Below are 27778 nucleotides of genomic sequence, written 5' to 3'. Positions count from 1 at the left end.
CCTTTGTTCCTTTGGCTCCTGACCAGTCAAAGCCGGCCTGTACTTAACACCCAGTCAGATTCTGTTGGCAAACCCTAGCACCGTTTTGATAAAAATCGGAGGCCAGATGCACGAGTTCATCAATTTAAAAGAAAATAAGTTGTTTAGATAATAAGTTGTTTAGATAAGCTGAGCCATTTTTTAAAGTTGACTTGGTCTCACATTTCAGAAGAAATGGCAACACTGGCCAATTTTTTAAGCTGGTGATCTCATTCAATAATTCCAGGAGGTCATTCCACTGTAATTTTAAGAAGTTGCTTGCTAGAACAGGGTACTTTCTAAGATCTGTATGAAAAAAGCTCTGGTTCTTCTTCACTCTGGGGTACTTTTAGGTCGAACACCTAAAACTGCTTCTGGAAATTCCCCCACGGGACTTTCTTAAATCTAGACCCGTTCCTTACCACTTTGTACCTTCCTCACCAGCCATATTCTTTAGTCTCTCCAGTTTTCAACTTCCTAAATCTTTAACTTCACCCCAGGAATTAGTCCAATCAAACTTTCCCTTCTTAGACCTCTTCCTTACGTTAGCTCCAGGAAACTCCCATGAGAATCACGTGGCTAAATTTGTCCTTAATGGCGCTCCGTAACTCGCTTACTGTGCCACCACCCTTCCTCACCTCCTGTTAGCTCCGCCCCGCCCCCTTCTCGCTTTCCTCCCCTTCCCCACCCCCCCAACCTCAGTGCCTGCGCTTGCGCACCTCCAATTCAGGCGCTTTCCCTTTCCTGGCGACCAATCCACTTCCTGCCTCCGGTCCTCGGAACATTCCTCCCCTCCCTTGAGGTCCTGGCCAGAGGTGCTGGTTGTGGCTGCCCTGGGGACTGCCTGTCTGAAAAATTCGCTCCTGTCATTGAGAGGGCAATTTGAAGCAGTCGCTATGTGTGTGGCACCTTTCTGAGTATTTACTCGCGATCCTCCACCCCGGAGCTAAGCTAAGCGCGTGGGGATGCCGGCGGAAGGAAGCACCGGGCTGTTTTCGATCTGGCAATCGCACGGAAAGCTGCTTCCTTTCCACCTCCCTCCGCCCCGCCCCCACTCGCAGCCCGGCCGCGCTGGTGAGTGGCGGGCGGGAGGGCCGGCGGGCGGAGGGAGGAGGGGGAGCTGAGGGAAGGCGGGCCCTCGGCTGCGAGCTAGGTTGGGGGAGGGGAGGGGAGAGCCCGAGCGCTGGAGTTGGTGCTGGGAAACCCGGGGCTAATGTTGACAACAGGCTCGAGGTGAGTCCCGGGGAACCTCCTTCCCCTCCGCTCCAACGATCGGGAGGAAGCGGGGCTGGGGGGCACCGGCCTGGACTCGTACTCCCTGGGGGACCCAAGAGGCGCCTCCGCACCCCAGCGCTCCGGGGGTGGCGAGCAGGAGCCGGACCGCGGGTCCGGCGTCGTCCTCACACCCCTCTCCTCCGGAGGCTCCCATCAACGCGGAAGCCCCTGGCCCGGGGCAGGCAGGAGGTGCGGTTGAGGGGGTGCCTGCCCCACATGCCCGGGCCGGGCCTCGGGGCCGGAGGCGGGGAGCCCGCCGTGACGGGCTGCAGCCGTTTGGGGGTGTGGAGGAGAGCGAGGGGAGGTTGGGGAAAGCGCTCGGGGAGCCGGGAGGGAAGCGAGGGCGAGGAAGTGGGGAGGGTGCGTGTGTGGGAGGATGTGGAGCGGGGAGACCGGCCGGAGCGTGTCGGGCTCCGTCGGTGAGGGAGTGTGGGGTGCGAAGTTCGGGTTGGGGCAGGGATGGTGCGCTAAGGTGACCGTGGACCCGCGTGGGAAGGGGAGCTGTGGTGGGGAAGCGTGTCGGGCAGAGGCGTGTGGAGCAAGAGCAGGGGGTTGTGGGAGACGAGGGTGTAGGGGAAGGGGTTTGGGTGTATTGGGGCAGGCATTAGTGGGTGTACTTTGTTTTTTAGTCCCGTGGGCTGGTGATTCCTCACTTTGCCTTCATGCCGGGCCTCCTGGTCTTCTCTTGTTGGCCCTGTTGAAGTAACCGGACGATCGTGGGGTATTTGGTCTCCAGGTTGGCCAAGCAGAGCCAGCTTTCAGGCTTGAGGGGACACTCTGGACCGAACCGTCAGTTCTGTTGCTCCCTTGGGGCTTGTACGCAGTGATGCCTCAGACCTGAGGAAAACTATTACTCGCTTTGCTCCTTTAGCAGAGTTGTTGCGTTGTTCATGAGGACTGTACAACTCCTCGAGAAAATCGTTTTTGAACTCTGGTGAAATTTGTAAAAGCTTTGAAAGAGTCCTTTATGCTGAGGACGTTCTTTAAAGTCGAAGACTGGGAGGTAATGCCCCTGTGCGGTTCTGCCCTTAGAACATTTTGAATGAATAACCGAGAATGAAAAGAAAAAACAGCATTCTTTTACTCTGGAGTATTTTCAGAGCAGTCTCTGTGATTTCATACATCGTCCATATGGTAGTTTGCGAAGGAATATCTTTGAAAGGGAAACACCCCCCTTTCTCTGCACTCTCCCCGTACACGCCATTGCTAATACCTGTTTTGCCAGTAAAGTAGTTTTTACTTTCTTCTGGAAGTTCAGAGTATATTTAGAAAACCAAGCAAAATATACAGCCCAAAGGCCAAGACACTATTTTGGGAGCTAGGAAGGTGGTTTTAAAGCATGGCTTCCTTTTAAGGACTGTGTGAATGTAATTATACTCAGTAAAATAGCTTGTAAGAGCTAATCATATCCAATTAAAAGGTCACTAATTTTTACCTTATTTTGAGATAGAATCTATTTAAAAGTTTTAGTTTTTATTTGAAAAATTTGTGAAACATTTTAGGTAAAATAGGTGTTTATTAAAGCATGAGTTTATTAAAATAATTTAAAGAAATTCGAGCGTTTCATTAAATATAATTTAACACAGTTCAGTTTTTGAAACTTGATGTGGTACAAATGCATACTGATCTGAATCATGTTGTTCGTATCTTTTATTTGTCTTTCTAAATCTTAGAGTCAGGGCATATAGTGGAAAAGAGCACTGGACACAGAGTTTCAACCCAGCCACTAAACTAGTTGTGTAATCTAAGGCAGGTCACTCAACGTAAAGATTGAGAATTGGAGGAGGTAAAATCTAGTACTCCTAACTTGAAAAATCTCTCATTTTAGGATGAACTTTTCAGTGTTCTCTGTGAAAGAGAATAAACATTTGTTGAATGCCTCCCTCATGCTGCTACTGGTTTAGAAATTTAAGAAGTTTGTAATTCCAGAGAGGTAGCAATAGTTCCATTTTATTGATGAGTAGACTCAGAGAAGTTACATTGCCCAGTTGCCATAGCTAGCAGTTTGCAGAGTTGGGACGCAAACTTAAAAGTCTGACTGACTTTAAAGCTCATATTACTTTCACATATTGCATTGCTGCCTTTACATAAACCTTTAGGTTTCCATCGTATTTTTTGTTCACTGAAATTTAGTTCCAAGTGTACTTTGGGTATATGTTTGTGATACAGGGATGAAATGATTCAAAGGAGATACCACTCCCAAGACTTAAGGGTCTTACTGAGAATCTGTTTTGCCATGCTTTAGAGCAGAATTTTATTCATGAATGACTACTACAGTTTGATGTAGAAGGCACTTAAAAATCTATTGAATAATTGAGTACTGTGGAGAGTCACAAAAGTCTGGGAGACTCTTGTGCTAATAAATGATGATCCTTTATAAATTTGTCAGATTCCGAGTGAATTTCTTAATGTTTTAACAGAACTTAATATCTAATTTCATCTTCATAGATGAGATATTAATTATAAAATTTGATGCCATTCTTTTTTATATCCTGAGAACTACACTTCCTCGTATCAGCTGAAATGTTGCTTGTTGCTGCTTCACAACAAAATACAAATTCTGTATAATCATTATTATTATTTTTTGCATAGAATTACAAATATTCCTAAGTAAGATTATCTTGTTACCTAGGAATTACCTGTCCCCATATATTTTAGCAGAGAATATGCCAGAAGTTGAAACATCATGTGAAAACTGCATAGCCATTATCAGGGACTCTTTCTACTCTGAGATACGTAATTCTGATTTGTTGTAGTCAGTATCTGTTGTCAAGTTTTCCAGCTGACAGTTTCATATTCTAAAGGTTCTTCATAACTTGAGTTAAGAGTATGAGTTCAGATTCCAGTTCTGTCACTAGCTGTGGCGGCCTTGGTCAGGTTACCTGGTCAGGTCTCCATTTACTCATTTATAAAATAGGGAAAGTAATACCCACCTCATAAAGATTTTAGTATCAAATGAGATAATGTATGTAAGATGTTTACTCTGGTACCAGTGAGTAGTAGCTATTAGTATTCAATCTTTTGAAAGTTTGCTTGCTTTGCGGCAAAGGTGGTTATTTAATTGAAGCTGCATGAGAAATTGATAACTACACTTCCCAGATAATATAAATACTAACAGTATCTTACCACATAAATATGTAGTTATGCTCTTATATATTTTAATGATTGTTTGAACAGGATTAACAGCCTTTTTTTGTTCAAGTTCTACCAATGGTGTTAACTAAAGCCTTTGGGTGTCATTGTCCAAAAAAATGCATAGAACATGGAAGTGGAGGAGAATAAGAGTAAAAACAGAACAAGGGAAAGGAAGAGGTGGCTGAGAGAAGGTACAGACTATGGCATGTGCCTCCAAAAATTACTGAAAGTGCTTCTGTCGGCTTAGATTGTCTTTCTGTGGTAATATTTTATTAGAGGGCTGAAATAAATGCTTTGTGTCTATAAAATATTATTGCAAATGTTTTCTTTGCTAACCTAGTTTTTATTGATGTAATTTAAAACCTATATTTGAAAATACTTAAAGAGTACTGTGTTTGTCTTTAGCTTGTAAAAAAAAAAAACTAGGTAAAGTCATTCTATACTTCTTAAATGGAAAGTATTTTGATTATCTTGGGTACAACTTTCAGATGATTTAGGAATTAAAACATGAAGTACTGTCCATAAAAGAAATTATATGAGGACATTAAGTTCTAAGTAGAGATGTATTTTTAGAAAAGAAAATCATGAATTTTGCTGGGGAATACATTTTTTGTTCCAGAGTTTATTTACAGTTAACTGTATGGAACCTGTACTATAGACCAGTGCTCTCCAAAAGAATCTTCTGTGATGATGAAAATGTTCTGTATCTGCACTGTCCGTACCCACTAGCCACATGTAGAGTTGAGCACTTGATATATGGATAGTGACTGGAGAACTGAATTTCAAATTCTGTTTAATTTTAATTAATTTACAATGTAAGTAGCCACATGTGGCTAGTGCAGTGGTTTTCAACTGGTGGTGATTTTCCTCCCAGGGGACATTTGGTGATGTCCAGAGTAATTTTTGGTTTTTAAAACTGGGGAGATACTACTGGCATCTACTGGATAGAAGGCAGGGATGCTGCGTTTAAACTTTGTGCAGTGCACAGAACAGCGTCTCCCTCCTCCAATCCAGAGAATTGTCTTGCCCAAGATGTCCTGAGGCTGAGAAACCCTGGGCTGGTGGCCCTTGTATTGGCCAATGTAGAAGAGAATATACAGTTTTTTTATAATCATTATTATGTTTATTTATAAACTAATTTTGACTAATACTAATAAAGAGATGAAAGGTCTAGTCCAGTTTGGGATAGTTAACAGTTTTTGTATTTGAAAGTTCGATAAGGTTAGAGCAATGAGGTGAAATTTATGAGTCTTCATAGGAGGCAAGAGCTCATTTATGCTCCCACTTAGATACTTGTATTGAATATTGTATGAAGTAGTGTCACCAGCATTTCTTAATGGCTGTGAAATGGGGGGTGTAAAACTGATTCAGAATGTTCTCAGTTACATACTGAAGTATTTATTATTAAATATGTTGTTTTGAAGTTGACAGTGGTTGAATCTAGGGAATGGTTACATGGAGTTCCTTATGTTGTGCTCTCCACTTCTGTTTGTGTTTATTTCCTTAATAAAAAGTAAAAAGAAAAAAATACTTAGACATAGGCATAACTAATAATCATAGAATATGGAATTTTATCACTGAAATAGTATTCGTTTTGCATGCATTTTATTTAATCTCTCACAATTGCCAAGTTGCATTAATATGTTCTGCTTAACAAAATAGTGTCACGTCACTAAAAAACGTCACTGCGTCTACAATGCTGACATTCTTTTACTCTTACAGATTGTCCTGGGTAACATAATGCCAGCTGAGCGTAAAAAGCCAGCAAGTATGGAAGAAAAAGAATCTTTACTAAACAGCAAGGAAAAAGACTGCAGTGAAAGGCGGCCAGTGAGCAGCAGGGAGAAACCAAAAGAGGAGATCAAGCTTACCGCCAAGAAGGAGGTTATTAAGGTCCCTGAAGATAAGAAGAAGAAACTGGAAGAAGATAAGAGAAAAAAAGAAGACAAGGAACGCAAGAAAAAAGAAGAAGAAAAGGTGAAGGCAGAGGAAGAATTAAAGAAAAAAGAGGAAGAAGAAAAAAAGAAACATGAAGAAGAGAGAAAGAAGCAAGAAGAGCAGGCAAAACGTCAGCAGGAAGAAGAGGCTGCCCAGTTGAAGTAAGAACGTTTATTCTGACTATTGATGTGCAGGAATGGGAAGATTGGAATGTTTTGGAAAAACAGTGATTATTTGAAATAAAACTTCCAGGGTGCAGTTTCTTGAGAGTTGGGAGTATCTTAATTTACTTGTTCTGTTAGTTTTACTGACGAGCGGCATGCTTACAGTGCTTTCATTCTTTAAATTAAATAATAGTGATCTTTAATAAGTGTTTTTTGAGGTGTGGGGCAATCTGGGCTGTTTTTGTTTTTTAAAAAAGCTTTTTTTCATGGTACCTTATGCCATCTTTCTAAGTTGAAAATCTTTAGTTTGTTTTTTTCTTTTTGGCCGTGCCATGCGGCTTGCAGGATCTTAGTTCCCTGACCAGGGATCCAGCCCGGCTCCTGGCAGTGACAGTGCCAAGGCCTAACCACTGGGTTGCCAGGGAATTCCCGAAAATTTTTAGTTCTAAATGACTGCTATTTGTTGAGTTCTTATTATATGCCAGGCACTACGATTGTATCAGTACATGTCTTCAGGGCAGTCTAATGAAGTAAGCTCTGTGATCCTCGTTTTACGGATTAATAAAATGAAGCTTCAAGAGGTTAAATGACTTGCCTAAGGTCACAGTAAGTAGTAGAACAGCTGGGATTTGAACCTATGCTGGGCTGACTTTAAAACTTTTGTCCTTAAGTACAATTCCATAATGCCTCCCATTCTTATCTTTATCTAAATCTATTTTTAACCATGTAAATCTGTGCAAGTGATATAATGAACTGGTGAAAAACGAGGTAGTCCTCATGGGAAGACTACCAGGATGAAGCAGAAATGACAGTTGTTGAATGGTGCATGAGCTCCTCCCTTCATATATATAATTTAAAAAGCTGTTTGCAAACATGAATTTTCATGAATCTCTAGAACAGCTCAGCTACCTACTTTCTTACCAAAGCTCTTTTGTACCTCTGTTTTTAATGAGGAACTGGAGCCTTGGGTCTGAAAAGCAGTAGTAGTGACCTGTTTTGGAATATTCAGAACCATGATTCTTGAGAGTTTCTTGCTTATTTTCTATTTTAGTTTTAAAAAAACAATTCACAAGGATATTTAATTTCACTGTAAGTTTTGTTCTCTCACCCCTCCTATACAAAGAGCTTAAAAAAACAACAGCAACCAAAACCCCAACTTCTTACTGGGAAAAATTCAAGGGTGCAAAAAGTAGAATGAAATGATCTACCACCCCTCCCCATCTACGCAGCATCAACAATTCACATTTTTTTCCTTTAGAGTATTTTAAAGCATCACATTATTTCACCTGTAAATTTATAAATATAAATAAATACCTTAAGTAAGTGTGTGTGTGTGTGTGTGTGTGTGTGTGTGTGTGTGTGTGTATGTATGTATATATATTAATTATATATCAAAGTGTTTCTAATAAAGATGGTAATGGAGTTCTTGAGTGCATACACGTAATGAGTTATGCTTTCTTAACGTGTACTCTCACTGCTAATCTTGCGTTTCTGTGTGGCTGGGAGGCTTCCAAGAGATACTCACATGTCCCTGTTCCCACTGGTAGATGCAACTCTCTGTTAACATATTGTGGCTGTTAGTGGAAAAATCATAGAATTATAGGGTAGCTCAGGGATGGTTATCTCAGAAAGATGAAAATCTATTTTATTAGAAATTTATATTTTAAAGCTACATATTTTGGTATCTCAGAAACCTCAAAGTCAGATTGTCTCCACTCTCCTACTCCTGCCCAAGTTATTTTACTGCTTCTACAGTTTAAACATGTCCCATCTTTTTAGTGGAAACATAGGTAGATTTGTTTTTAATTATTCTTTTCAGGATACACTGAGTCTGTTAACCTTTTATTAAAGTGCTTTTATCCTATAGTCCTGGTTCCTATACAAACTTTCTTAATTACACTTGAATTTTAAGACCTAAACCTAGCAAGTACTTTTATTAATAAAGGTTTGTTTAATGTTGAAGTATGGAGAAATGGTACGTAACATTTCAAAACATTTTAATGCATTCTTTTATAATGTTTATTCTTTAATTAAAATATTCTTTGTGGACATTTTTTGTTTTTCTGTTTTCCCAATGCTTTTAGTTGTTTTAGGTTATCTTTCTCAAACGTATTACTTTGTTTTTTCATATTAAGCATCATGTGTTTTATCCATTTATTTTTTTTTCAGCTTTATTGAGTTAGAGTTGACAAACAAAAGTGTTTTATCCATTTAGCTTGCCAGTTGGCAGAATGATTTTTAATCTAGTTAGTCAGAATCCTCCGCTCTGCCACTTTTGGTGTTATCAGTAGAATGGGTTCTCATTATCTTAAGTCATTAATCAGATGTCTTTAGTAGTGAAAGGGCCTCTTGCATCTTTTGTTCCTCTTGGATTCTGTTGCTTTTCTGATCACCTTTTCATTGGCTTTCACTCTTATAGGATTCATCAGTGATGCTTCAAAATATACAGGGTATCTTACTTACGTGTTTGTTTGTTTTTTTATATAGAGAGAAAGAGGAATCCCTTCAGCTTCATCAGGAGGCTTGGGAACGACATCAGTTAAGGAAGGAACTTCGCAGCAGAAACCAAAATGCTCCAGACAACCGACCAGAGGAAAATTTCTTTAGCCGACTAGACTCAAGTTTGAAGAAAAATACCGCTTTTGTCAAGAAACTAAAAACTATTACGGAACAACAGAGAGACTCCTTGTCCCATGATTTTAATGGCCTAAATTTAAGCAAGTACATTGCAGAGGCTGTAGCTTCTATTGTGGAAGCAAAGCTAAAAATATCTGATGTGAATTGTGCTGTGCACTTATGCTCTCTCTTTCACCAGCGTTACGCCGACTTTGCCCCATCACTTCTTCAGGTTTGGAAAAAACATTTTGAAGCAAGGAAAGAAGAGAAAACACCTAACATTACCAAGTTAAGAACTGATTTGCGTTTCATTGCAGAATTGACAATAGTTGGGATTTTCACTGACAAGGAAGGTCTTTCCGTAATCTATGAACAGCTAAAAAATATTATTAATGCTGATCGGGAATCCCATACCCATGTTTCTGTGGTGATTAGTTTTTGTCGACATTGTGGAGATGATATTGCTGGACTTGTACCAAGGAAAGTAAAGAGTGCTGCAGAGAAGTTTAATTTGAGTTTTCCTCCTAGTGAGATAATTAGTCCAGAGAAACAGCAACCTTTCCAGAATCTTTTAAAAGAATACTTTACGTCTTTGACCAAACACCTGAAAAGGGACCACAGGGAGCTACAGAATACTGAGAGACAAAACAGGTGATTTTCAAATGTTTCTCAGAAATGAGAATTTATTTTGGAGCTCATACTTAAAAAATTTTAAAGTCTTCATGCCACTGAAAGAACTTTTGGAAAAGGGCTCATTGCAGGTGATTTCTTAACATTCCAGGAAAATTTCACAGTGTAACAATCTAAGTACTCATGTTTAAATGTGAGTCTTCGATAGATTCTTGTTTCTGATTTTGAAAGAAATCCGGCAAGTATGTGGTGATTTTTACTTTGTGGATCTGTTTTCTTCCTGTGATTTAAAAAACTCCGTAATGTTGAGGGATAAGTTTTCTTTTTCTGTCACTTTAACTTATCTGCTATTTTTCTGTGTGTTTCGCTGTTCCCTCTCTATAACAGGTTTGCTTTCATTGTTTTGTATTTTAAGTTTATTGATGTCACTGTTGATACTCGCTTTTTAAGAAAACAAGTCATTCATTATCAGTGATACTTTAGATTAGAAATTTGGAAAATAGTGTACCAAAGTAGCTGTGAAAAAATTCTTCAAGTGCAACTATGCATTTATGGGAGTCTTTCTCCTGGGGACATCCATTCAAAATTCTAAAGGAATGTGTGTGCCTGATTTAGGCCACCTTTGACAGTTACAAGATACTGTAGACTACTGTGTAGCATCTGTACCTAGAAGGCATCAACAAGCTAGAAGTAGGTGCAGTTGGTGGGTATTAGGTCAACTTTATGGAGGGTTGGATTTGGAGGAGGGCTGAAGGGGTACAGAAAGGAGGCAACAGCAGTAGCCTTTGGTTGGATACTCTATAACTATTTAAAGTGCGTGTCGCGGGGAGAACACTTATTCCTATAAGCCTGTAGTTGGAGAGGACTGACTGGTTTAAGTAGTTACCACTAGAAGGTGATTGACTCAACCAGAAAAGACTGCAATAGTGTATGCCGGTAGTTCAGTTAGGTCAGGGGTAAGATAGGTGCAGAGACTATATGGAAAAATCCTTGGTGGCTGAAGATCACTAAGAGGTGAGAATTTAAGATGGCAGCGGTGCTCCTTAATGTTTCTTAAAAAAAAGCATCCTCGTTTTTTTGCTTTTGAATAGCAAGGGCAGGTTTTTTAAAATAATTAATTAATTAATTAATTTATGGCTGTGTTGGGTCTTCGTTGCTGCGCACGGGCTTTCTCTAATTGCGGTGAGCAGGGGCTACTCTTTGTTGCGGTGCACGGGCTTCTCATTGTGGTGACTTCTCTTTTTTTTTTTTTTTTTTTTTTGCGGTTCTTGGGCCTCTCACTGTTGTGGCCTCCCCCGTTGCGGAGCACAGGCTCCGGATGCGCAGGCTCAGCGGCCATGGCTCACGGGCCCAGCCGCTCCGCGGCATGTGGGATCTTCCCGGACGGGGGCACGAATCCGTGTCCCTTGCATCGGCAGGCGGACTCTCAACCACTGCGCCACCAGGGAAGCCCCGTTTCTTTTTTAAAATTTATTTATTTTATTTTTGGCTGCGGCTTTTTCTAGTTGCGGCGAGTGGGGGCTACTCTTAGTTGCAGTGCGCGGTCTTCTCATTGCCATGGCTTCTCTTGTTGTGGAGCACAGGCTTTAGGCACGTGGGCTTCAGTAGTTGTGGCACATGGGCTCAGTAGTTGTGGCACGCGGGCTCTAGAGTGCAGGTTCAGTAGTTGTGGAGCGTGGGCTTAGTTGCACCGCGGCATATGGGATCTTCTTGGACCCGGGATCGAACCTTTGTCCCCTGCATTGGCAGGCGGATTTGAACCACAGCGCCACCAGGGAAGCCCCAAAGTTTTTTGTTTTTTTTTCTTTTTTTCCCCAAGTTTTCTACTCTTTTTCCATTTCTCGTGTGTCCTACCTAATACATCACAGCTGATTTTGAAAGTATGTTTTGATTACTTTTTATTGGCTACTTTAAGGGTTTTGTGTGTGTGTTTTTGATTGGCCTCACAGAAGCTTATAGGGTAGAGAGTCTGTAATGATTTAATCTGGTCATCCTTCCAATGCAAAATGGAATCCATTTTATAGATTATCTGACATAAATTATCCTTCTGAAAACTTCTCGAGCTCAGTGCTCTGAGCCATTCCACTGTTGGACATACCTATTTGCTAGGAATTCAAGCTGATGTTTAACGCCCCATGTAATGGTTCCCTTTGATTTACTTCTTTTTTCTGATACAGATGGAATAAAGCTACTCCAAGTGGGGGTCCATGAACTGTTTACCTGTTCACAATGAATTAAGCTGAGAAACTGAGACTAACCATTTAGACATTTTGATAGCAATTCTCCATTGCCATGATATTGTCACTGTGTTTTATAGCTGTGCTGTGATTGGAAAGAAAATTATTCCTTTATGGCAGATAGTTTGAGAAGCACTGGCATGTGACATGTCTCTTCTTTTACACCAGGATGTCTCAAATATTTGCAGACTGCCAAGATGTTTCCCTTTCATCTTCTCCAGGCTAAATACCTCTGGTTCCCTTAGTATGCTACATGATTTCCAGACACTTCACTATCCTTAGGACGTTTGTTTTGGATGCCTTCTTATCTGCTTGTGACCTACAATTCCATTAGTTTTTATAGCTGCCTTGTCAGTCTTGACTTTTTGTTACACCTAAAGACTAATTTCTCAGAGGAACTGCTGCCCAGCCAGTTCTTCACCTCGAACTAGTGAAATAATTTTTTTATACCTAATACAGACTTACCTCTTTGAAACTTTATTTAGATACTTTTGGCATATTATGTTAGCCTAATGATAATCGATGATGATGATGTGTGTGTGTGTGTGTTTGCAGCACTGCGCAGCTTGTGGGATCTTAGTTCCCCAACAAGGAATTGAACCCAGGCCACGGCAGTGAAAGCACTGAGTTCTAACCACTGGATCTCCAGGGAAGTCCCAATGATGTGTATATTATTAATTGTACTTATGCATTGGTCACATTTAGATTAGATAAGGAGACCTTTTTGTTTTTTTTTTTTGCGGTACGCGGGCCTCTCACCGTCGTGGTCCCTCCCGTTGCGGAGCACAGGCTCCGGACGCGCAGGCTCAGCGGCCATGGCTCACGGGCCCAGCCGCTCTGTGGCATGTGGGATCTTCCCGGACCGGGGCACGAACCCGTGTCCCCTGCATCGGCAGGCGGACTCCCAACCACTGCGCCACCAGGGAAGCCGAGACCTTTTTTTTTTTTTTATTAAAGTCACGCAAGAAAACTTTGAACAGGATCTTGTGTTGAGAGCACAGCTTTATGGCCTTTTCCTAGAAACTTACTCATTTTAATACAGAACTATTAACTATGGTTGGTTATTAGAGGAGGTTATTTACTAAGTGTAAATTGACCTTAGCATGGTACCAGTTATTTTATCACAGGGACTGTCCAATTAGATGCAGTAATTTGGGGGAATGTGAGAATCTTAATCACAATGTAGAAAATAATTGGCATATAGCTTAATAAGTCACTCATGCCTTAGGATAGCTTCAACTTGAGCAGCCTCTGTAGTGAGGATTTAAATGCCTGACTGAGCAAAGAAGACATGAGGAATTGGTTAGTGCAGAGTCCCTACTTGGCCTAATGTTAGTCTCCTTACTTCTAAGAGGGTACGTTACAGTTAAAATGACCAGTTTCCAAAAGCTTCTCGCTCCCAATCATTGTCCAGTAGGTGTTTTGAAGTTTTTCTGTATCATAGGAATAAATCATAGGCAATCGTTTTTTCCCAGTAAGGTTTCTCTTAGGCATGATAATGCTAGAAATCTAAGTGCCAAGCTAGTGAGTATTTAATGCTCGTACATAGTTGAAATACTTTAAGCCTTTATTCAATAATTCATAATGATGGTTTTAAAAAAGTGACTATATTTTCAGTCTATGGATTATAAATGCTCTTGGTCATTTTAATTAACTTGGGAGATGGCACTGTGCTTAGGGGTTGTGAAGTGTTAGTCTGTACTCATTAAAGTCTTTACTTAAAAATTGATTTAACCAATTAAAAAAAATGGAGTAATAAAATCTCTGGTGTTTTCTTAAAAACACTGTAATGAATGAATGAAGACGGTGACTGAATAAGACCTATCGAATCTCAGCTGTTATCTCGGCTGATAGATTTTAGATAGCTACTTCTGTTTCTAGCCCCCTGAGGGATTTACAGTTGTCAGCTAGCAATACAATTGACCCTAGCGTTGGGTGAATTCTAATAAATTTGAATTTATAAGCTTTTCATACTTTAAGTACAAATCTTATTTTTAAAATGCATTTGGTTAAGTGATTGATCTGGGGAATTAATATTTACACATTTAAAAGATCATTTAGTAATATTTGCCAATTTAGAATTAATAGCTTTACTTCTTGCTAAGTTTTTTTTTTTATGTTCAGTGCTCTTTATACTTGAAATGCTTTGTACTTTGAGATATTATTCTCATTAAGGTAACATAATCTAGTATTTTTTTGGCATTTAATAAAAATCGGGTAAATAAATGATTTAATTTTATTAGATGTAACTTGATGTTAATTGTGTAACAGTTCATTTCTAGCAGTATAGTGAAATCATGAATTCAGATATTAAGTCAGAATTCTTGCTTGAATAATTCTCAAGTGTCTTAATTTCTTTTTTTTTCCTTATTAATTGGTGGGAGTGGGGGTATGTTTCTCTTTTCAGTACTGGTGAATTATGACCTTCATGATTGCATGCTCAGTCCAACAGCAGTAAATGATTTAAAGTTTAGTAAGGAAGAAAAATGTAGGTAGAATGTAGGCTTTTCCCGTGTTAATAAAACCAGGGAGGTTTCTTTTTTTTTTTTTGCATTTTATTTTACTTTTTTATACAGCAGGTTCTTATTAGTTATCCATTTTATACATATTAATGTATATATGTCAATCCCAGTCTCCCAATTTATCACCTGCCCTCGCCAGAGGTTTCTTTTATTATTGCAAATTCATGAGGCATTACTTTAACAGTGTTGAAATCTGAAAACACATCAACCTGAATTTAAATAGTGTTGCTTTTACCTTTCACATTCTTTCCAGATAAGTTGTACCTTGCCTTTACAGGGAGATTGTTTAATAAATTGTGTAGTAATGTTTAAGCACTACTAAAATGTTATATCACTGTGCTTTAGACTTACAGAGGCTTTAACAATTTTATAAATGCTTCAAAATTATTACCTCCTTCCAGATAATTTCTAATTCTGAGTCAAAGACTTTGACATAGTTGGTTAATAAATCTTTGGGTACAGTTATGCTTAACTATTGCTCTAGTCTCTTTTCATATAAGATTGTACAACATCTGTAACCAAATTCTAAAATGAAACCACAAGAAAATTTAAGTTCTCATGAGAATTTGATAGAGCGCTAAAGGAGATGAAAAGTGAAACCTAGTAGTTTTTCATGGGTCTGCTTCATGGTTATTTTTTCAAGATTTGGCCATGTGTTCTATGTTGTTTTGCATGACTGCATAAGAACAAAGCTAAAATGGATTTTCTGTGGTCTTTTCAAGATTTTTTTCTTTTTTAACTTGGCTAATAGAAGATCAAGATAATACTTGGCCTTGAAGTTCTTGCTTTTTCTGCAGTGAGCTCTGGCATTTTTTTTTTTTTCATGAAAATACTGTTTTACATTGATATAGTGCATCAGATGTATGATTTCAATTGATCCTCACAGTACCCTTGAAAGAAATACCTGTATTTTGAAGTTGATAGATCCGATTTAGGGATTAAAGAGCTTGCCCAATGTGACTTGGATAGCAAATGATAGAATCAGGTTCTTCCCTACCTTTTCACTCTGTATTTTTCACATCTTCCATAGTACTCATTTTCATCTGCATTTAGTACTTATTTTTTTATTATTATTTTTAATGTTATATATTTTTAAAATTAATTATTTATTTTTGTCTGCATTTGGGTCTTTGTTGCTGTGCGTGGACTTTCTCTAGTCGTGGCGAGCAGGGGCTACTCTTTTTTGTTTTTTTTGTTTTTCTGTTTTTGGCTGTGTTGGGTCTTTGTTGCTGTGCGCGGGCTTTCTTTAGTTGCGGTGAGCGGGGGCTACTCTTGGTTGTGGTGCGCGGGCCTCTCATTATGGTGGCTTCTCTTGTTGCGGAGCACAAGCTCTAGGTGTGCAGGCTTCAGTAGTTGTGGCCCGTGGCCCAGTAGTTGTGGCTTGTGGGCTCTAGAGCTCAGTCTCAGTAGTTGTGGCGCATGGACTTAGTTGCTCTGTGGCATGTGGAATCTTCCCAGACCAGGGCTTGAACCTGTGTCCCTTGCATTGGCAGGCAGATTCTTAACCACTGCGCCACCAGGGAAGTCCTAAGGTGTCTAGTAAACTCATTAGCTACTCAGGACTTAACAAAGTCAAATCCAAACAAAAGAAGGACCCAAAAGAGAATATAAAACAAGAACCTCAATGTGGGAAGGCTTGCCTTTGATATGCATTTGAGAGACATCCTAATTCAAAATAAGGTACCAAGTGGATAATTTAAATTTTATTTGAGAGGCAGTATAATCCAGTAGTTATGAGAATGGACTTTGGAGCCAGACTGCTTGGGTTCAAGTTTTAGATGTCATTTACTCATTCTGTAACTTTGGGCAAGTTACCTCACATCTCTGTGCTTTGGTTTTCTCTTCTGTAAAATGGGATAACAATAGTACTCTACCTCTGAGGTACATGTGAGCAATGCAGTGAACTCATATGTGTAAAAGCATTTAAAAACAGTATCTGGCACATTGTAAGTATTCAATAAATGTTAGTTCACCATTAATAGTATATTGCCTGCTCAATCCTTCAGAAAGGTTTTTGAATGAGAATTTCTCTTTGTGCCTTTTTATGATTTTGAAAATTTGTATGTTAAACTTCTTAAACTTTCATGGGTTATTTTAAAAATTCATTTTTAAAAACAATACAAAACAACAGAATAAACACTGTACAAAATAAAAGAAATAGCAAGAAAGTCAGGCAGTAACAATAAAAATGAAAAAAATGGAAAAAAAGAAAACCGAATGTCTCAATACTAGAATTTTTTGAGGCATCTGTGGCTTTTCTTATTTATGAGATATAATGCTAGATTCCAGAATGGACTATTTGAAATTTTCTGTCAGTTTTACAATATTAAGTTAAATTAATATTAAATATAATATAAAAAACACTCCAGAAATCAAGGATTGATATACCTTAGGGGGTCCTCCCAGATAGTGATATCTCATATTTTGGGTGAAGGAGGTCTACTTTCTTATTTTTTTTATTACAGTGAATAAGACTTGGAATTAGTTTTGTTTTCATTGCTTACTTTTCATATCTTTATGGTACTATTTCCTCCCTATTGTTCCGTGATACCAGGAGAGAGAATGAACTTGTTTATAATATATTTAACAGTGATACTTAGTTATCTCCAGTTATGACAGGGATTGGCAAACTATGGCCTGCAGGCCAGATTAGGCCCACCACTCGTTTTTGTACAGCCGGTCAGCTAAGAATGGTCTTTACTTTTTTACATGGTTCAAAAAAATCAAAAGAAGAACATTTTGTGAAATAGTAAAACTATGTGATGTTCAGACTTCAGTGTCCATTAATAAAGTTTTATTGGAACATAGTCACACTCGTTTGTTTACATATTGTCTGTGGCTGCTTTTGTGCTGTATCAGCAGAGTTGAGTAGTCGCAACAAAGACCATATGGTCTGCAAAGCTTAAAATAATTATTATCTGGCGCTTTGCAGTAAAAGTTTGCTGACCTCTGGTTTATGACAGTCTCAGAATAATGGCTTCAAAGCAGCTTTGTGTAATAGATGTGTTTCTGAAGAGATTGTAATTAAAGTGATATGTTATGAATCATATCTTTAGCTTGATTTTGCTTAGTGATATACTCCCATGGAATTTACATAAGAAATTTTGGTGAGATTTATACTGATGTACAGAAAAGGTACTCTGGTCAAAGGTGCTGTGTATATTTAGTTCCCTCATACAGGTCTAAAATTTAATCAGACTGAAAAACTTCCATATGGACTTCATAAACTTATAAAAACTGACTTATGTAGTACATTAACTAGAAACTGTTTCATTTAAATTTCATTAGAACCTCTAAATGACTAGGGATTTTGAATTTTCAGGTACCTGCGATGAGTTCTTTCTTGTTTGAAGTCTGTAGTCTTATTACATGCTATAGGATTTGTCAGATGTTTAGGAAATGTATATTAAATAAATGGTCAAGGAAAAAATACATATGACTATATAAGTTTTGTGTATAACAGAACTCTTCTAATGCCATTTCATTGGTATCCTGTACTGCTTTCTGAGTGCGTAGTATAAGATTCGATTAGAAAACCAGTCAACCAAAATCTAACCACCCTCCCCACTATTCTCATTAGACAATAACCTAAACACGTATTAATTACATAGTTAGGTAAATTAGTACTGTTAAAAGTTTAATTGTGGAATTGAGGTTTTGGGAGGACGAGGAATATCTTTGAAGCTTCAAAGTTTTAACTGGTTCCAGGAGAAATGGAAAGGAACTGAATGCATACAAAGGGACCCCTCATAGAATTCAGTCATTTTTAATTTACCCATGCAAAGTCCCAGGCAAAACTTTGAAAGTGAAGTTGATACTGGAAAAAAGAATTCATTTTCTGTTCTGATAAAATAGTCACCACCTTGCTACAGCTTGTATGTCATAAATCCTTAGTGAATATTGTATAACCTAAGCTGGGTGTATGTTCTTCAGATGACCAGAATGTCAGCTTGTTAGAGAAATAAAGTTCCAGGTTCATGGTATTTTGAGATATTTTCCAATTTCGTTTCAAGCTGAAATAATTTTGCATCTTAGTTGTCATTAGAGGTTTTGAAATCCCTTGGAACTATTATCCCTTTTAACATAATTTGTTTCTGAATAAACTCAAGTTTTTATTAATTAACATTTTTCCTAATAATTGTAGAACATTTTAGAGTAGCCTGCCTTTGAGTATTATTTATTCAAATTATTTAATTTTAATGGCTTTTTTAACTTCAAAAATGACATGACTTCTAATTAAAAGTTCTAACAAGCTCATTTAAAGTATTGTCAGTCATTTCTTTCATGGCTTGAATATTTTTAAATGCCTGGGTTTTTGCTTTAAAAAAATTCATTCATAAAACTTACTGAAAGAAACTTTGTTTTTGCCTGTAAAGTTAGTCTGAAATATATGTTTGAAGAGAGAAAGAAACTTCCTTAATGACAGTGTTGTTAGAGGAATACTTTTTAGCCTGGATTATTATGGTTAAACTATCTTGGCATTTTACTTATCTATTTGTAGAACGATATTGTCTGATGTGTATTTAAATCACAAGAAAATGAGTGAAAAATTCTCACTTTCGATCCTAATAGGCCAGATTTGGGGAAAGAAAGAATTAGATTTAATGAATAATAATTGATCTTTGTATTGATCTATCTTGTGCTTGTAAATGGGAACTACTATTCCTAAAAATAGAAAATGTTGATACTTGGAATATGGTAGCATTTAAACAAAAGTTTCTGTGGATAAGAATGGGATAAGATGGGAAACTTTGGAAATTGTTTCAAATAAGCAGGGATAAATAAGTGTAGGGATGGATTTTCTACTTCATTTTCTATAACTTTAAGGAGATAACACACACAGAACTCTCTCATTTTCTTCACTGTTCATAAGGAAACTCAAAACAAGGAATAAAAAATACTTTTAAATATTACTTTTGAAAATGACTTAATTTACAATTTATAATTGATTTTTGAAATCCATATTGTATTTGTATTAAGGTTTATAAATTTCAGATGTTACACTACTACATAAATATTTAGTTGTAGAAAAATTGGGTCCAGCTATAGACATTTCACCCATCGAAACAACTACAGTAAAATTTTTACTTTATACAATTTGAAAATTTTCGTTAGTTTTACATTTCTAATTATGGGTGGCTTATTAGTGAACTGTTTGCAGAATGTAGGAGTACTTGTGTCCTCTGCTCCTCAGGGCGGCCTGGCCTTGATTAAGTGGGTTTGCTCAGTTAATATTTGTTAAATGGATAAATAACGAGTGCTTGCACAGTAGCTTAAGAATTGACTACAAGGAAGATGTAGGCTTTTTCAAGATAAAGATACTGATTCTTTCTATAACATGCTGTTTTTGAAAACCAACTTGTATGTCTGATGGGAATATGGCTGTAACAAAATACTAAAAATTAGTGGTATACTGTTGAATTTTATACTTCTGCAAGCATAATTGTTAATCACACTTCATGTTTTCTGAAGAACCAATGTGAAGATTTAATTGTTTAAAAAACTTTAATTGTTTAGGTGAATTTGCTGTACAAGTTTTAATTTCAGATACGTCATGAAAGTTAAGTTTTAAAAATAAGTTGTTAAAGAAGATTGTGTTAATAGGCTTGTGTGATAAAGTCAAATTTTATGGAACATTCCCAATGTAATAATACATGATCCCATCTATTTTGATAAGATTATCAGATTATTTCATCATTTGTTTATAGGCGTATTCTACATTCTAAAGGGGAGCTGAGCGAAGATAGACATAAACAGTATGAGGAATTTGCTATGTCTTATCAGAAGCTGCTGGCAAATTCTCAATCCTTAGCAGACCTTTTGGATGAAAATATGCCAGATCTTCCTCAAGACAAACCAACACCAGAAGGTAAGATATCCTTAAAAACAAACATTGTGATTTTTTTTAGTAGACAATAATCACTTATATCTTTAGTCTTCTCAGATGTGTAATATTTAAAATGGATGTTTTGAAAAGTCTTTAAAATTTTTTAAATGAAGAAGTAGTATTAAGACCTAATAAGAACATTGAAAATCCACTTGAAATGCTTCTCTGAATGGAAAAGGCTTTGCACTTAGAGAATAATAATTAATTCATATGGTACAATAAATTTCTTCAGGTTCTTTTCTTTTTTGCGGTATGCGGGCCTCTCACTGTTGTGGCCTCTCCCGTTGTGGGGCACAGGCTCTGGACACGCAGGCTCAGCGGCCACGGCTCACTGGCCTAGCCGCTCCGCAGCATGTGGGATCTTCCCGGACCGGGGCGTGGACCCGTGTCCCCTGCATTGGCAGGCGGACTCTCAACCACTGCACCACCAGGGAAGCCCTCTTTTCTTTTTTAATAATAAATTTACTTATTTAATTTTTGGCTGTGTTGGGTCTTCGTTGCTGTGCATGGGCTTTCTCTAGTTGCAGTGAGCAGAGGCTACTCTTCATTGTGGTGCGTAGGCTTCTCATCGCGTTGGCTTCTCTTGTTGTGGAGCACGGGCTCTAGGTGCGCAGCCTTCAGTAGTTGCAGCGCATGCGCTAAGTAGTTGTGGCTCACAGACCCTAGAGCACAGGCTCAGTAGTTGTGGTGCACGAGCTTAGTTGCTCCGTGGCATGTGGGATCTTCCCGGACTAGGTCTCGAACCTGAGTCCCCTGCATTGGCAGGGGGATTCTTAACCACTGCCCCACCAGGGAAGTCCCTTCAGGTTCTTTTGTAATAGATATCCTTAGATTGTGTCTAACAGGGGCCTGTCTTAAACCATACTTGGAAAGATTTACTTTATTTCTTGGATAGGTAATAAAGTGAATTGGACATTTGCGATACTCATATTTCTGTGCTTATTTTTATTTGTAATTTAGTTTTTTTTTTTTTTTAAGGCTGAGATTCTACTTTATTTTACTTATTTTTAACATCTTTATTTGAGTATAATTGCTTTACAATGGTGTGTTAGTTTCTGCTTTATAACAAAGTGAATCAGTTATACATATGTTCCCATATCTCTTCCCTCTTGTGTCTCCGTCCCTCCCCCCCTCCCCCTCCCCCCCCTCTAGGTGGTCACAAAGCACCGCGCTGATCTCCCTGTGCTATGCAGCTGCTTCCCACTAGCTATCTATTTTACGTTTGGTAGTGTATATATGTCCATGCCACTCTCTCACTTTGTCACAGCTTACCCTTCCCCCTCCCCATATCTTCAAGTCCATTCTCTAGTAGGTCTGTGTCTTTATTCCCATCTTACCCCTAGGTTCTTCATGACATTTTTTTTTTCCTTAGATTCCATATATATGTGTTAGTATACGGTATTTGTCTTTCTCTTTCTGACTTACTTCACTCTGTATGACAGACTCTAGGTCCATCCACCTCACTACGAATAGCTCAATTTCGTTTCTTTTTATGGCTGAGTAATATTCTATTGTATATATGTGCAACATCTTCTTTATCCATTCATCCGATGATGCACACTTAGGTGGCTTCCATCTCCTGGCTATTGTAAATAGAGCTGCAATGAACATTTTGGTACATGACTCTTTTTGAATTATGGTTTTCTCAGGGTATATGCCCAGTAGTGGGATGGCTGGGTCATATGGTAGTTCTATTTGTAGTTTTCTAAGGAACCTCCATACTGTTCTCCATAGTGGCTGTACCAATTCACATTCCCACCAGCAGTGCAAGAGTGTTCCCTTTTCTCCACACCCTCTCCAGCATTTATTGTTTCTAGATTTTTTGATGATGGCCATTCTGACTGGTGTGAGATGATAATCTCATTGTAGTTTTGATTTGCATTTCTCTAATGATTAATGATGTTGAGCATTCTTTCATGTGTTTGTTGGCACTCTGTATATCTTCTTTGGAGAAATGTCTATTTAGGTCTTCTGCCCATTTTTGGATTGGGTTGTTTGTTTTTTTGTTATTGAGCTGCATGAGCTGCTTGTAAATTTTGGAGATTAATCCTTTGTCAGTTGCTTCATTTGCAAATATTGTCTCCCATTCTGAGGGTTGTCTTATGGTCTTGTTTATGGTTTCCTTTGCTGTGCAAAAGCTTTGAAATTTCATTAGGTCCCATTTGTTTATTTTTGTTTTTAATTTCCATTTCTCTAGGAGGTGGGTCAAAAAGGATCTTGCTGTGATTTATGTCATAGAGTGTTCTGCCTATGTTTTCCTCTAAGAGTTTTATAGTTTCTGGCCTTACATTTAGGTCTTTGATCCATTTTGAGCTTATTTTTGTGTATGGTGTTAGGGAGTGATCTAATCTCTTATAAGTGATCTTAATCACTTATTGAAGAGGCTGTCCTTTCTCCACTGTACATTCCTGCCTCCTTTATCAAAGATAAGGTGACCATATGTGTGTGGGTTTATCTCTGGCCTTTCTGTCATGTTCCATTGATCTATATTTCTGTTTATGTGCCAGTACCATACTGTCTTGATTACTGTAGCTTTGTAGTATAGTCTGAAGTCAGGGAGCCTGATTCCTCCAGCTCCGTTTTTCATTCTCAAGATTGCTTTGGCTATTCGGGGTCTTTTGTGTTTCCATACAAATTGTGAAACTTTTTGTTCTAGTTCTGTGAAAAATGCGAGTGGTAGTTTGATAGGGATTGCATTGAATCTGTAGATTGCTTTGGGTAGTAGAGTCATTTTCACAATGTTGATTCTTCCAATCCAAGAACATGGTATATCTCTCCATCTATTTGTATCGCCTTTAATTTCTTTCATCAGTGTCTTATAATTTTCTGCATACAGGTCTTTTGTCTCCTTAGGTAGGTTTATTGCTAGATATTTTATTCTTTTTGTTGCAATGGTAAATGGGAGTGTTTTCTTAATTTCACTTTCAGATTTTTCATCATTAGTGTATAGGAATGCCAGAGATTTCTGTGCATTAATTTTGTATCCTGCTACTTTACCAAATTCATTGATTAGCTCTAGTAGTTTTCTGGTAGCATCTTTAGGATTCTCTATGTATACTATCGTGTCATCTGCAAACAGTGACAGCTTTACTTCTTCTTTTCCGATTTGGATTCCTTTTTTTTCCTTTTCTTCTCTGATTGCTGTGGCTAAAACTTCCAAAACTATGTTGAATAAGAGTGGCTTCCCTGGTGGCGCAGTGGTTGAGAGTCCGCCTGCCGATGCAGGGGACACAGTTTCGTGTCCCGGTCTGGGAAGATCCCACGTGGCGATGAGCAGCTGGGCCCGTGAGCCATGGCTGCTGAGCCTGCGCGTTTGGAGCCTGTGCTCTGCAATGGGAGAGGCCGCAACAGTGAGAGGCCTGCGTACCGCAAAAAAAAAAAAAAAAAAAAAAGAAGAGTGCTGGGAGTGGGCAACCTTGTCTTGTTCCTGATCTTAGTGGAAGTGGTTTCAGTTTTTCACCATTGAGGATGATGTTGGCTGTGGGTTTGTCATATATGGCCTTTATTATGTTGAGGAAAGTTCCCTCTATGCCTACTTTCTGCAGAGTTTTTATCATAAATCGGTGCTGAATTTTGTCGAAAGCTTTCTCTGCATCTATTGAGATGATCATATGGTTTTTCTCCTTCACTTTGTTAATATGGTTTATCACGTTGATTGATTTGCGTATATTGAAGAATCCTTGCGTTCCTGGAATAAACCCCACTTGATCATGGTGTATGATCCTTTTAATGTGCTGTTGGATTCTCTTTGCTAGTATTTTGTTGAGCATTTTTGCATCTATGTTCATCAGTGATATTGGCCTGTAGTTTTCTTTCTTTGTGACATCTTTGTCTGGTTTTGGTATCAGGGTGATGGTGGCCTCGTAGAATGAGTTTGGGAGTGTTCCTCCCTCTGCTATATTTTGGAAGAGTTTGAGAAGGATAGGTGTTAGCTCTTCTCTAAATGTTTGATAGAATTCGCCTGTGAAGCCATCTGGTCCTGGGCTTTTGTTTGTTGGAAGATTTTTAATCACAGTTTCAATTTCAGTGCTTGTGATTGGTCTGTTCATATTTTCTGTTTCTTCCTGATTCAGTCTTGGCAGGTTGTGCTTTTCTAAGAATTTGTCCATTTCTTCCAGATTGTCCATTTTGTTGGCATAGAGTTGCTTGTAGTAATCTCTCATGATCTTTTGTATTTCTGCAGTGTCAGTTGTTACTTCTCCTTTTTCATTTCTAATTCTATTGATTTGAGTCTTCTCCCTTTTTTTCTTGATGAGTCTGGCTAATGGTTTATCAATTTTGTTTATCTTCTCAAAGAACCAGCTTTTAGTTTTATTGATCTTTGCTATCGTTTCCTTCATTTATTTTTCATTTATTTCTGATCTGATCTTTATGATTTCTTTCCTTCTGCTAACTGTGGGGTTTTTTGGTTCTTCTTTCTCTAATTGCTTTAGGTGCAAGGTTAGGTTGTTTATTTGAGATGTTTCCTGTTTCTTAAGGTAGGATTGTATTGCTATAAACTTCCCTCTTTGAATTCTTTTGCTGCATCCCATAGGTTTTGGGTCGTTGTGTCTCAATTGTCATTTGTTTCTAGGTATTTTTTGATTTCCTCTTTGATTTCTTCAGTGATCACTTCGTTATTAAGTAGTGCATTGTTTAGCCTCCATGTGTTTGTATTTTTTACAGATCTTTTCCTGTAATTGATATCTAGTCTCATAGTGTTGTGGTCGGAAAAGATACTTGATACAATTTCAATTTTCTTAAATTTTCCAAGGCTTGATTTGTGACCCAAGGTATGATCTATCCTGGAGAATGTTCCATGAGCACTTGAGAAAAATGTGTATTCTGTTGTTTTTGGATGGAATGTCCTGTAAATATCAATTAAGTGCATCTTGTCTAATGTATCATTTAAAGCTTGTGTTTCCTTATTTATTTTCATTTTGGATGATCTGTCCATTGGTGAAAGTGGGGTGTTAATGTCCCCTACTATGATTGTGTTACTGTCGATTTCCCCTGTTACGGCTATTAGTGTTTGCCTTATGTATTGAGGTGCTTCTATGTTGGTTGCGTAAATATTTACAATTGTTATATCTTCTTCTTGGATTGATCCCTTAATCATTATGTAGTGTCCTTCTTTGTCTCTTGTAATAGTCTTTATTTTAAAGTCTATTTTGTCTAATATGAGAATTGCTACTCCAGCTTTCTTTTGATTTCCATTTGCATGGAATATCTTTTTCCGTCCCCTCACTTTCAGTCTGTATGTGTCCCTAGGTCTGAAGTGGGTCTCTTGTAGATAGCATATATATGGGTCTTGTTTTTGTATCCGTTCACCCAGTGTATGTCTTTTGGTGGGAGCATTTAATCCATTTACATTTAAGATAATTATCGATATGTATGTTCCTGTTCCCATTTTCTTAATTGTTTTGGGTTTGTTATTGTAGGTCTTTTCCTTCTTTTGTGTTTCTTGCCTAGAGAAGTTCCTTTAACATTTGTTGTAAAGCTGGTTTGGTGGTGCTGAACTCTCTCAGCTTTTGCTTGTCTGTAAAGGTTTTAATTTCTCCATCAAATCTGAATGAGATCCTTGCTGGGTAGAGTAATCTTGGTTGTAGGTTTTTCTCCTCATCACTTTAAATATGTCTTGCCAGTCCCTTCTGGCTTGCAGAATTTCTGCTGAAAGATCAGCTGTTAACCTTATGGGGATTCCCTTGTGTGGTATTTTTCCCTTGCTGCTTATAATATGTTTTCTTTGTATTTAATTTTTGAGTGACTAATATGTGTCTTGGTGTGTTTCTCCTTGGATTTATCTTGTATGGGACTCTCTGTGCTTCCTGGACTTGATTAACTATTTCCTTTCCCATATTAGGGAAGTTTTCAACTATAATCTCTTCAAATATTTTCTCAGTCCCTTTTTTTTTCTCTTCTTCTTCTGGGACACCTATAATTCAAATATTGGTGCGTTTAATGTTGTCCCAGATGTCTCTGAGACTGTCCTCAGTTCTTTTCATTCTTTTTTCTTTATTCTGCTCTGCAGTAGTTATTTCCACTATTTTATCTTCCAGGTCACTTATCCGTTCTTCTGCCTCAGTTATTCTGCTATTGATCCCTTTTAGAATATTTTTAATTTTATTTATTGTAGTGCTTATCGTTGCTTGTTTCCTCTTTAGTACTTCTAGGTCCTTGTTAAATGTTTCTTGCATTTTCTCTATTCTATTTCCAAGAGTTTGGATCATCTTTACTATCATTATTCTGAATTCTTTTTCAGGTAGACTGCCTATTTCCTCTTCATTTGTTAGGTCTGGTGGGTTTTTATCTTGCTCCTTCATCTGCTGTGTGTTTTTCTGTCTTCTCATTTTGCTTATCTTACTGTGTTTGGGGTCTCCTTTTTGCAGGCTGCAGGTTCATAGTTCCCGTTGTTTTTGGTGTCTGACCCCAGTCGCTAAGGTTGGTTCAGTGGGTTGTGTAAGCTTCCTGGTGGAGGGGACTAGTGCCTGTGTTCTGGTGGATGAGGCTGGATCTTGTCTTTCTGTTGGGCAGGTCTACGTCTGGTGGTGTGTTTTGGGGTGTCTGTGGCCTTATGATTTTAGGCAGCCTCTCTGCTAGTGGGTGGGGTTGTGTTCCTGTCTTGCTAGTTGTTTGGCATAGGGTGTCCAGCACTGTAGCTTCCTGGTCGTTGAGTGAAGCTGGGTGTTGGTGTTGAGATGGAGATCTCTGGGAGATTTTCACCGTTTGATATTACGTGGCGCTGAGAGGTCTCTTGTGGACCAGTGTCCTGAAGTTGGCTCTCCCACGTCAGAGGCACAGCACTGACTCCTGGTTGCAGCACCAAGAGCGTTTCATCCACACGCCTGCTAGTGTTGGAGGGTCTCTTGCAGAGGTGGGGGGTGGCTGTGGCTCACTGTGGGGACTAGGACACTGGCAGCAGAAGTTCTGGGAGGTACTCGTTGGTGTGAGCCATCCCAGAGTCTGCCATTAGCCCCACCAAAGAGCCCAGGTAGGCTCCAGTGTTGGGTTGCCTCAGGCCAAACAACCAAGGTAATTTAGTTGTTTTGCATGGTATATTATATTAAATTGTTACTCAGAACTAAAGCCTACTTTGCAGTTTATAAAGTAAATTGTTTATCATTTTGTAAGATGAGTTACTTTCCATATTATTTCTAAGGTGTTTTAGACTTCCTTTTTGTTAAGGCTGCTAATATACTATTCTAACATATCACAAAAACTACTTGAAAAATTACTTTCGGTAGATAAATGTTAATACATTATTAATCTTAAAACTATCTGAAAATCCTATTTACTTAAAAATCTAAGAGTGAAATATTTGTAAAGTGTCCTTTTATAATACAAGAAGGTGTTTTGTATTTTACATCCTCAATAAGA

At 38.4% G+C, this 27778-nt stretch overlaps 1 protein-coding gene across 3 annotated transcripts in view; it reads left to right on the top strand.

Annotated features, from left to right (window-relative positions):
• The first annotated feature begins 1070 nt into the window (after positions 1 to 1070).
• The window catches only part of UPF2 (UPF2 regulator of nonsense mediated mRNA decay), a 98603-nt gene continuing 71895 nt past the window's right edge, over positions 1071 to 27778 (top strand). The window contains exons 1-4 of one of the 3 annotated variants that reach the window (XM_027121616.1): positions 1071 to 1092; positions 6151 to 6527; positions 9018 to 9797; positions 20244 to 20404. In XM_027121616.1, coding sequence (XP_026977417.1) covers positions 6169 to 6527; positions 9018 to 9797; positions 20244 to 20404 — 1300 coding nt within the window. In that variant the 5' untranslated portion in view covers positions 1071 to 1092; positions 6151 to 6168. Of the gene's footprint in view, positions 1093 to 1139; positions 1252 to 1461; positions 1483 to 6150; positions 6528 to 9017; positions 9798 to 20243; positions 20405 to 27778 lie in introns of those variants that run through there. The other 2 variants (XM_027121615.1, XM_027121617.1) reach the window with 2 other exon arrangements.

The sequence above is a fragment of the Aethalodelphis obliquidens genome, unplaced genomic scaffold, assembly GCF_003676395.1.
Source record: "Aethalodelphis obliquidens isolate GAN/ISIS:26980383/991018 unplaced genomic scaffold, ASM367639v1 scaffold23, whole genome shotgun sequence".
NCBI classification, from domain to species: domain Eukaryota; kingdom Metazoa; phylum Chordata; class Mammalia; order Artiodactyla; family Delphinidae; genus Aethalodelphis; species Aethalodelphis obliquidens.
This window is presented reverse-complemented; position numbering and strand designations above follow the sequence as displayed.